The 11,277-nt window shown below is 48.4% G+C and overlaps 1 protein-coding gene across 1 annotated transcript in view; it reads right to left on the reverse strand.

Annotated features, from left to right (window-relative positions):
• Window positions 1–10,063: 10,063 nt before the first annotated feature.
• Window positions 10,064–11,277, reverse strand: part of LOC124032458 (dedicator of cytokinesis protein 3-like) — a 393,573-nt gene continuing 392,359 nt past the window's right edge. The window contains exon 18 of the mRNA XM_046344862.1: window positions 10,064–10,081. Within this exon, the coding sequence (XP_046200818.1) occupies window positions 10,064–10,081 (18 nt within the window). The remainder of the gene's footprint in view (window positions 10,082–11,277) is intronic.

Consider the following 11,277-nt stretch of genomic DNA (forward strand, 5'->3'; position numbering starts at 1 on the left):
AGATTTGATCTCTCGCTCCCATGTTCCTCCAAAATGAGGAGCGCCTGGAGGGTTAAATTTGAATGAGATTTGTTGGTCCATCAGCTGATCCTGGAGGCTGGGTTCCATGGCTTGGAAGGCTTCCTCCAACCTGGCTTCTCCTGCCTTGAAGTTCGTACCTCTGTCAGCCAGGATCTCGTAGGGTTTCCCCGTCGGGAGATAAACCGCCGTAGGGCCATGAGGAAGGCTTCCGTATCCAAACTCTCCAGTAGGTCCAGGTGGACACATCTGGTTGTCATACACTTGAATAGAATGCCCCAGCGCTTTTCCACACGATGACCTAACTTGATCATCAAGGGCCGAAGCAATCTACTCCTGTTGACCAGAAGGGTGGTTTAAGGAGGCGCAAGCGAGCAGGGGGTAAATCTGCCATTTTGGGCACCGTAGCTCCGGCCCGCCATCTCTGACATTCTACGCAGGCGTATTGGTGCTTACGAATGGCTCCTCGTCCTCCAATTATCCAGTACTTCCGCCTCATCTCCCCATAGACCCTCTCTGGCCCTGGGTGGAGTAGCCGCTCATCATAACTCTTGATGAGGAGCCTGGTAAGAGGGTGTCTGGAGTCAAGGATAATTGGGTGGATAGCATCTGGGTCCAAAACCTCCGCTTGGCGCAGCCTCCCTCCGACTCTGATCACTCCAAGGATTGGATCATATTCTGGGGCAAGAGAGAGAAGACGGCTGTCCTTAGCCACTTCCCTACCGGCTTTCAGAGCTTTTAACTCCTCAGGGAAGCTAACTGCTTGTGCTTGCTGGAGGAGTAGTGTCTCTGCCGCGAGGGAGGTAGGTATAGAAGCCACCCCATCTGAGGTCTGGTTTGTGGCGGTGATCAGATCCGGCAGTGTTTGGGATTGTGTTAGGTCAGGGAGAGCAGTTGTTGGTTCCGTAGAAATGCTGTAGCATTGGGCAGACTTCCTTAACTCATGAGCTTCAGTCGGTCGCGGAGGGGCCGCACGCCTGGGGGCTGTCGGCCACTCGTTCTCTGGTTGGGACAAGAATGGTGGTCCCAAGCTCCAGCGATGGGGTTTAGCCAATTCCTTAAGGGTTTTACCTCTAGTAATGTCATCAGCAGGATTGTTTATGCTATCAACATACCTCCAGTCCTGGACTTCTGTTAGGTCTTGGATTTCCGCAATGCGAGTCCCGACAAACACCTTATACCTGCAGGACTCCGACTTGAGCCATGTCAATACAGTGGTCGAATCACTCCAGTAGATGATCCTTTGGATTGGCAAGGTGAGCTCGGCTCGCAAGGTAGAGGCCAACTGGGCTCCGGAAAGGGCAGCACTGAGTTCCAGCCTAGGCATTGACAACTGCTTCTTGGGTGCGACCCTGGACCTGGCCATGACAAAGGAGACATGGGTGTAGCCTGCCTCCATAAGGTTATGAATCTCTCGGTTATGAACTTCTGCAAGCTCAGGATTCTTCACCAGGCGTCGCTCTGTTCCACGCAGTAGTGGGAGTACAGCCCGTGTCGTGGTTGCCAGAGGAGGATGGTTGGGCACCCGTAGCAGTGGGGTTGCATACCTGCGAACGCCATCCATTTCAGTGGTGGTGGTGCTCTTCTCCAGGAGGTCTAATGCATAGGAGTCATTTTTCGAGCGAGTGACCTCCTGTAGCTTCCGGTTGGAGAAGGTGTCCATCTTCCTTAGCATCTCAACATTCCGAAGGAGGTCAGTGGCTGCATCTGGATTGCTTCTGGTGAAGAGGACTTGCTGTGACTGTACAGCTTGGGTGGAGAGAAGTAGATGGGATGGACCTTGCACAGCCCAACCCAAGGATGTATGGACAGCAATGGGTCCTCCTTCTGGTCCAGCTCGTATAGGCTCAGTCGGGGTGACGAGATGTGGGTGATCTGACCCAATTAGGATAAGTGGTGCTACTCTGGCCAGGTTAGGAAGAGGCAATCCTCGTAGATGAGGATATTGTTTCTGTAGAACACTTACCGGGCAGCAGTGCTCTGCGAGATTCAAGCCATCTGCCGTGAAGGCATTGGTGATGTTATAGGCCACGTCCCTGTTTCCTGAAGGTGAAATGCTAAAGGTTACAGCAGAGCCTTTCATTTGGATAACATCATGTCGCACCGTTCTGAGATTAAGGGTCTCGGGGGTCCCTTCCAGGTTAAGCTGACGGGTGGCCGCTGTGAGAATGATTGTTCTTTCTGACCCATCGTCTAGAACGGCGAATGTATCAATGCTTCTCCCTTCACTTTGCAGAGTGACCTTGACCACCTTCAACATGACCCTTGGAGACCGGTTCTGCTGGTCGAGATACAGCTCCTTTGCAGCTCCTACCATGAGCATACTCTGCTCCTTCTTTGCTTGGGGGAAATAGATCATGCAACACGGTGAGATGGATTTCTTTACAGCGGTTGCAGGGTTTCCTCAATGTGCAGGTCTCCACCTTATGGCTACGGGCACACTTGTAGCATCGCTCGCCTGAAGTGATCCAGGCCTTCAATTGAGTTTGAGTGAGCTTTTTTACTCTGGGGCATGAGCCAAGGAAGTGCCCCTTACTATTGCAATATGGGCAGTAAGGCTGGAATTTGATGTTCTTGCTCTTGAGAGGGGTCTTCTTCCCGGGTTCCTCCCTGGCCTCACTATTTAAGTACATGGTAGTGGGATTTGGTCTTTTCTGTCCCTGCTGGCGTTCAAACTCCTTCCTTCCCCCTGTGGCTATGGCGGAGATTGTGGCCTGGTGAGCGATGCTCTTCGCCTTTGCCTTCACCTCCAACCATGTGGCCAGGTCTCTGAGAGCATAGGTGCTTCTCGAGCCCTCTTTCAGGATGCCCTTATTCAAACAATGTTCAATGAAACTGTCTCTGAGGTACACTGGAACTTTGCTGAGAAGCCTGTCCACGTGGGAGCCACATTTAAGCTCGTTCCGTCTTCTCCTTCAACGGATTGGAGCATCGAGGTCAGGGATTGGACAGCCAGGGAGAATTCTTGGAAGGCAGCATGGTCTCCCATTTTAATTGGAGACGTGTTCAGGATGTTGTTTAGTTCATTCTGGACTAGCTGACGTGGCTCACCATATCTCGCCTTCAGGGCCTGGAGAGCTGCAGTGTATGGTGTTGCGGAGTGCATAAATGATTGGGCCAGCCTGTATGCACTTGGAAACCGCAAATGATCCATTAGTACTTGGTATTTGTAGCGTTCTGACAGATGACTGTGAATACCCAGTAGACTCTCCAATGCCATTTCCAAAAGGACAAATTCACTCTCCTTTCCGTTTTCAAAGTATGGCAGTTTGGGTCTGGGAATTCCATAGGCTGAGGCTACTAGAAGTTTCATAATGTTGGCTCCCTCTTCTGGTTGCGTGAAGGATAAACCCGGGACTTCTGATGAGCCCACTGTGGCCTCATTGGGCCGGTCACCTACTGTCCCAGACCCACCATTTGTGGCAGCCGGAATTGGGCGAGAGCCCTCCGACCTGTTGTTTGAGGACTGGCCTGGCCCCGGATGAAAGGAACGATTTGCCTTGGTTGGTGGTGGCGGAAAGGCGAAGGAGTGATGCTTTGTCCAGATGGAGGAATGCTAACTTGTGTCACTGGCATAGAGGGCGTTGGCGGAGCGGCCCGTCTCCGTGCTCCATGTTGGCTGTTGACCCCGGAGCCTCCGAGGACTGTGTGCCATGCTGTACCAGAGGGCAGATTGGGAAAGAAAGGCAGACAGTTCAGGTCCATGTGGAGGGGTGGTCAGGTCAACTCCCTGTTCGTTCCTCTCCAGGAAGGATGAGACCATCCGTGCCTCTTCTAATTCCCTTCTGGCTTGACGGTGCCGTCGCTGCTGTGCCAGGTCCTTGGCAATGGATTCCCTTTCCTGTAGAGCTCTACGGGCCTGCACATCCAATTGGTGACATCGTTCGTCAGCCTGTCGTTCCTCCTCAATCTGACGCTCAATTTCCTCCAAAGCTAATAGTTTCATCCTCTCTTGTAGGACAGCGTTCTGTGAATTGCTGAGGGCTAGTGAATGGCGGCTGCCATGGCCACTTCCAAAGGGGTATCCACTGGTCGAACTCCCACTCCGTCTAGAGTGCTTCGACGATTTCCCATTAGTTAAGGGGTGAGCGGAGCCTGCCTCTGGAAGCTGGTCGACCTGTGCAGTGGGAGTTACCTCTTCCATAGGTTCCTCCACGAAGACCACTTTCCTGCTCCAAAGCAGTTTCCGGTCCTTGGCTCAGAGGGGATGGTTGATGGCTGAAACATATAGTTGATCCATCAACTCTTTGAGCTCTGTGGGCTTGCCCTTTGATGTCGGAACCTCGACCACATAGTCCTTAAGATAACCAGGTGCTTGCCTGGTTCTTCTGGTGCTCCTGGTAGTTGAGGATGAAGCCTTTGTTGCTTTAGGCTTAGCTCCTGGATATTTCCTTTGTTCCAAGACCTTTCCTCAGCTGCTCTCTCCTCCTCTCTTCTTCCTTCCAGTGGAGACAATTCTTCCCTCTCCGCCTCCATTTCCTTTTCACCTGTCTTTGGTTCCAGTCATCATCCGGCTCAAAGGACCATTGAAAGATTAGTGGAATCTGTGGGTTGCTGGACAGGTAGGATGACTGACAGTGAAGGTGAACAGGTGGTCACGTGTCAGGTGACAGAGGAATGTATGAGACTGAGGCAGGAATTCCTTTAACCATAAAGTGGTGTATTTACTGGTAGTCTGTGCTGCATCACAAAGGAAACAAATAACATGTATACAATCAAATTCATAATCAAAGATCAAATCATAGCAGTCATTATTAACAATTCACATTACACAATATGTTTCAAGCGTGCGTCAAGCCGCGCTCCATGGTGATAACTATAAACAATAACTGAATGGCCCACTCTCCCGATCACCACAGATCATTCTGATGAAAGGTAAGAGTCGGTGGACTTACGTGGATTCATGGACGCACAGAACTTCTGGATCAGATGGATTTAGGGAAGAGAAAGCAGCGAGACCAGGCGATGGCAATTTCCTCCTTTTATAGAGTTGAGATCTGTAGGACATTTCCACCTGACCTAATTAAAGCGCCCCTTGCCCAGCTGAGTAAATGTCAATTAAGTAAAGGAGTATTCCACCAACTCCATGGGCCTTTTCTACAGTAGTGGAGAGGGTAGCAAGTTTTAAGTTCCTCAGCATACACATCACAGACAAACTGAATTGGTCCACTCACACAGACAGCATCGTGAAGAAGGCGCAGCAGCACCTCTTCAACCTCAGGAGGCTGAAGAAATTTGGCTTGTCACCAAAAGCACTCACAAACTTCTACAGATGCACAATCGAGAGCATCCTGGCGGGCTGTATCACCGCCTGGTACGGCAACTGCTCCGCCCACAACCGCAAGGCTCTCCAGAGGGTAGTGAGGTCTGCACAACGCATCACCGGGGGCAAACTACCTGCCCTCCAGGACACCTACACCACCCGATGTTACAGGAAGGCCATAAAGATCATCAAGGACATCAACCACCCGAGCCACTGCCTGTTCACCCCGCTATCATCCAGAAGGCGAGGTCAGTACAGGTGCATCAAAGCTGGGACCGAGAGACTGAAAAACAGCTTCTATCTCAAGGCCATCAGACTGTTAAACAGCCACCACTAACATTGAGGGGCTGCTGCCAACACACTGACACTGACTCAACTCCAGCCACTTTAATAATGGGAATGAATGGGAAATTATGTAAATATATCACTAGCCACTTTAAACAATGCTACCTTATATAATGTTACTTAGCCTACATTATTCATCTCATATGCACACGTATATACTGTACTCTATATCATCGACTGCATCCTTATGTAATAAATGTATCACTAGCCACTTTAACTATGCCACTTTGTTTACATACTCATCTCATATGTATATACTGTACTCGATACCATCTACTGTATTACATTTACATTTAAGTCATTTAGCAGACGCTCTTATCCAGAGCGACTTACAAATTGGTGCATTCACCTTATGACATCCAGTGGAACAGCCACTTTACAATAGTGCATCTAAATCTTTTAAGGGGGGGGTGAGAAGGATAACTTTATCCTATCCTAGGTATTCCTTAAAGAGGTGGGGTTTCAGGTGTCTCCGGAAGGTGGTGATTGACTCCGCTGTCCTGGCGTCGTGAGTGAGTTTGTTCCACCATTGGGGGGCCAGAGCAGCGAACAGTTTTGACTGGGCTGAGCGGGAACTGTACTTCCTCAGTGGTAGGGAGGCGAGCAGGCCAGAGGTGGATGAACGCAGTGCCCTTGTTTGGGTGTAGGGCCTGATCAGAGCCTGGAGGTACTGAGGTGCCGTTCCCCTCACAGCTCCGTAGGCAAGCACCATGGTCTTGTAGCGGATGCGAGCTTCAACTCGAAGCCAGTGGAGAGAGCGGAGGAGCGGGGTGACGTGAGAGAACTTGGGAAGGTTGAACACCAGACTGTATCTTGCCTATGCTGCTCTGTACCATCACTCATTCATATATCCTTATGTACATATTCTTTATCCCCTTACACTGTGTATAAGACAGTAGTTTTAGAATTGTTAGTTAGATTACTTGTTGGTTATTACTACATTGTCGGAACTAGAAGCACAAGCATTTCGCTACACTCGCATTAACATCTGCTAACCATGTGTACGTGACAAATAAAATTTGTCATGTAAAATGTACTACTCTAACCACAATCCCATTACTACAAACAACCCCAGACAAAACAAACCACATAAATCCTCATGTCACACCCTGTCCTGACCAAAATAATAACGAAAAAACAGAATACTAAGGCCAGGGCGTGACAATTACAGAGATCATACGTTTCCTGTAGTTCTTGACCAGGTTTGCATACACTACAGCAGGGATTTTGGCCCACTCCTCCATACAGACCTTCTCCAGATCCTTCAGGTTTTGGGGCTGTCGCTTAGCAATACGACATTCAGCTCCCTCCAAAGATTTTCTATTGGGTTCAGGTCTGGAGACTGGCTAGGCCACTCCAGGACCTTGAGATGCTTCTTACGGAGCCACTCCTTAGTTGCCCTGGCTGTGTGTTTCGGGTCATTGTCATGCTGGAAGACCCAGCCACGACCCATCTTCAATGCTCTTACTGAGGGAAGGAGGTTGTTGGCCAAGATCTTGCGATACATGGTCCCATCCATCCTCCCCTCAATACGGTGCAGTCGTCCTGTCCCCTTTGCAGAAAATCATCCCCAAAGAATGATGTTTCCACCTCCACGCTTCACGGTTAGGATGGTGTTCTTGGAGTTGTACTCATCCTTCTTCTTCCTCCAAACACGGTGAGTGGAGTTTAGACCAAAAAGCTCTATTTTTGTCTCATCAATGACCTTCACCCATTCCTCCTCTGGATCATCCAGAGGGTCATTGGCAAACTTCAGACAGGCCTGGACATGCGCTGGCTTGAGCAGGGGGACCTTGCGTGCGCTGCAGGATTTTAATCCATGACGGCGTAGTGTGTTACTAATGGTTTTCTTTGAGACTGTGGTCCCAGCTCTCTTCAGGTCATTGACCAGACCTGCCGTGTAGTTCTGGGCTGATCCCTCACCTTCCTCATGATCATTGATACCCCACGAGGTGAGATCTTGCATGGAGCACCAGGCCGAGGGTGATTGACGTCATCTTGAACTTCTTCCATTTTCTAATAATTGAACCAACAGTTGTTGCCTTCACACCAAGCTGCTTGTCTATTGTCCTGTAGCCCATCCCAGCTTTGTGCAGGTCTACAATTTTATCCCTGATGTCCTTACACCCTCTCTTGTCTTGGCCATTGTGGAGAGGTTGGAGTCTGTTTGATTGAGTGTGTGGACAGGTGTCTTTTATACAGGTAATGAGTTCAAACAGGTGCAGTTAATACAGGTAATGAGTGGAGAACAGGCGGGCTTCTTAAAGAAAAACTAACAGGTCTGTGAGAGCCGGAATTCTTACTGGTTGATAGGTGATCAAATACTTATGTCATGCAATAAAATGCAAATTAATACTTAGAAATCATACGATGTGATTTTCTGGATTTTTGTTTTAGATTACGTCTCTCACAGTTGGAGTGTACCTATGATAAAAATTACAGACCTCTACATGCTTTGTAAGTAGGAAAACCTGCAAAATCAAATACTTGTTCTCCCCACTGTATGTAGGGGGTGAGTGATTCCCAACCTGGAGGACCAGGGAATACACCCTCTAAGGGTTAGTTCTCAGGGTCATTGGAGTACGCAAAATTCTCCACCACATCAAGGTGACAGTCCAGGAGAGTTACATTTAGGATTTTTTTAAATGTATTTGTATTATTTTACCTGTATTAGCCCATTGCTGAACTTCTGTTGTCCAGTTGTACAGAGTCTCATCGCCTTCACCCAAATCACTCCTCCTGGATTTTTTCTGAGAATTATGTCAAAAACAAAACAGAGTAATTAATAACTTAAAAATAAATTAAATGCATAGATATAATACTTCTAAAATAAATGTATTGATCCACACAATACACCTTCAAGTATCTTCTGGACAATACGCTGTGCAGGTTCTTCTTCTTCCTTCTGTTTCTCCCCACGGCCTGAATGGTTAGCATGTCTGTTCTTCTTCCTTCTGTTCCCCCCCCACGGCCTGGATGGTTAGCATGTCTGTTCTTCTTCCTTCTGTTCCCCCCCACGGCCTGGATGGTTAGCATGTCTGTTCTTCTTCCTTCTGTTCCCCACGGCCTGGATGGTTAGCATGTCTGTTCTTCTTCCTTCTGACCCCCCACGGCCTGGATGGTTAGCATGTCTGTTCTTCTTCCTTCTGTTCCCCCACGGCCTGGATGGTTAGCATGTCTGTTCTTCTTCCTTCTGTTCCCCCCCCACGGCCTGGATGGTTAGCATGTCTGTTCTTCTTCCTTCTGTTCCCCCCCACGGCCTGGATGGTTAGCATGTCTGTTCTTCTTCCTTCTGTTCCCCCCCACGGCCTGGATGGTTAGCATGTCTGTTCTTCTTCCTTCTGTCCCCCCACGCCCTGGATGGTTAGCATGTCTGTTCTTGCTAGAAAAGCCAAATAGAATTTCTTATTCCAGATAGGTACTAACATAGCTGAATAGAACAACTTTAAACAAATTGTTCACCTCCTTTTGGACATTTGCTTGGAACAGAATGCAGCCCTCGACAAGAAGCTGTTCCCTTGTTCCACTTCCTCCCCGTCAGTTGTGCCAGCTCCTTCCTGATTCCATCCTCCCCACTTCCTCCCCGTGAGTTGTGCCAGCTCCTTCCTTATTCCGTCCTCCCCACTTCCTCCCCGTGAGTTGTGCCAGCTCCTTCCTTATTCCGTCCTCCCCACTTCCTCCCCGTGAGTTGTGCCAGCTCCTTCCTGATTCCGTCCTCCCCACTTCCTCCCCGTGAGTTGTGCCAGCTCCTTCCTTATTCCGTCCTCCCCACTTCCTCCCCGTGAGTTGTGCCAGCTCCTTCCTTATTCCGTCCTCCCCACTTCCTCCCCGTGAGTTGTGCCAGCTCCTTCCTTATTCCGTCCTCCCCACTTCATCTTAGTTTACATTTAAAAAAAAAGATTGACTTAATATTGCTATAACGTGAATAACAAACATCTAAATGGGAAGCCTTGTAAAGAACTGAAGCTGGAAATTCTCTTTGAACAGTTTAATAAAGAAAAACTTACCTCGCATTTCAAACAATGTGCCTTTGCATGCATGACGGAAAGCATTGGCCTCATGTCTAGAAGAGTGGCGAGCTCTGGACAATGAAGGGAAACTTTGGTCAGGTGATCACATCCCAAACACATTGTATGTTCCTGCCGCCAGACTATTCCTTCTGCACGAACAGTTGGTACGCAAAGATCTCTCCACGCATCATGTTGAGGCTCCTCGGAAGTGTTCTGTGGAGGCAGATGGCAACTTTGAGTCCCTCTTCATCAAGTTTGTCATTCGTTTTCCTTGACGACTCTTTAGCTGCTGTCCACTGGGACGATCCACATACCCCTTTTCCATAACTGTAGAGAAGGAAGTAGAAGAGTATAGGTTGAAAAAAAAGAATTGTGTGGGGTGAGGGGGGGGGGGGTGTTCACGTGACAGTGGTTAGGTTTCTAAAATCTAGCTGAGGGCGCGGAGCTACAATGCAGATCAGAAGTTGGAGATTGACTGTCAAAAAGAAGCCCTTGTGAAGTGTGTTGCATTTCTGAACGGATGGAGTTGTGTAATGACCCTGGACCATGAAATGATCTGTTTCTATTGGAATAGTGTATAACAAGTCTGCCTTTGAGTCAGATGGCCCGAGGTCAGTCCTATTTCACAGATCAGAAGATACACAGGAAACGTACATGTTTAGTCTTTGTGTGGACAAAGTCAGACATCCTCATCCTTGTAAATAAATATGGCATCAAAGAATCCTTCGTCATCTGTCCTTGAAAGGATACATGAAATATATATATATGCTTGCAGTGTCAGTGGAAGGGAACAAGAAGCTATGTCGATTCAAAAAAAGTTCAACTATTCATCATTTATCAAATAACACCGTACTCTATGCCATTTAAACAATCCAAACAAGGTTTGCCTTTGTCCACGGTGAAGGTTTTCAAATGCAGTTGAGCTCATTTTTAGCTTAAATGTTTTGAGTTTGTAATGAAATTATCAACATTGTCAAGTGTCCCACAATTACTGAGGTTGCTTGCTATTTCATATATATATATATATTGATTGCTATATGAAATACCAATCAAGTTAAGTCATTGTGGGACACTTGACAATGTTGATAATTCATTTCATTATGATTACAAAGGTGGGGCAGTCAATGTCCTGTATATCACAGACCAGGTGGGGCAGTCAATGTCCTGTATATCACAGACCAGGCTGGGCAGTCAATGTCCTGTATATCACAGACCAGGTGGGGCAGTCAATGTCCTGTATATCACAGACCAGGCTGGGCAGTCAATGTCCTGTATATCACAGACCAGGTGGGGCAGTCAATGTCCTGTATATCACAGACCAGGCTGGGCAGTCAATGTCCTGTATATCACAGACCAGGCTGGGCAGTCAATGTCCTGTATATCACAGACCAGGCTGGGCAGTCAATGTCCTGTATATCACAGACCAGGTGGGGCAGTCAATGTCCTGTATATCACAGACCAGGCTGGGCAGTCAATGTCCTGTATATCACAGACCAGGTGGGGGCAGTCAATGTCCTGTATATCACAGACCAGGCTGGGCAGTCAATGTCCTGTATATCACAGACCAGGCTGGGCATTCAATGTCCTGTATATCACAGACCAGGTGGGGCAGTCAATGTCCTGTATATCACAGACCAGGTG

Source organism: Oncorhynchus gorbuscha, linkage group LG03 (assembly GCF_021184085.1).
Source record: "Oncorhynchus gorbuscha isolate QuinsamMale2020 ecotype Even-year linkage group LG03, OgorEven_v1.0, whole genome shotgun sequence".
Classification (NCBI taxonomy): Eukaryota; Metazoa; Chordata; class Actinopteri; order Salmoniformes; family Salmonidae; genus Oncorhynchus; species Oncorhynchus gorbuscha.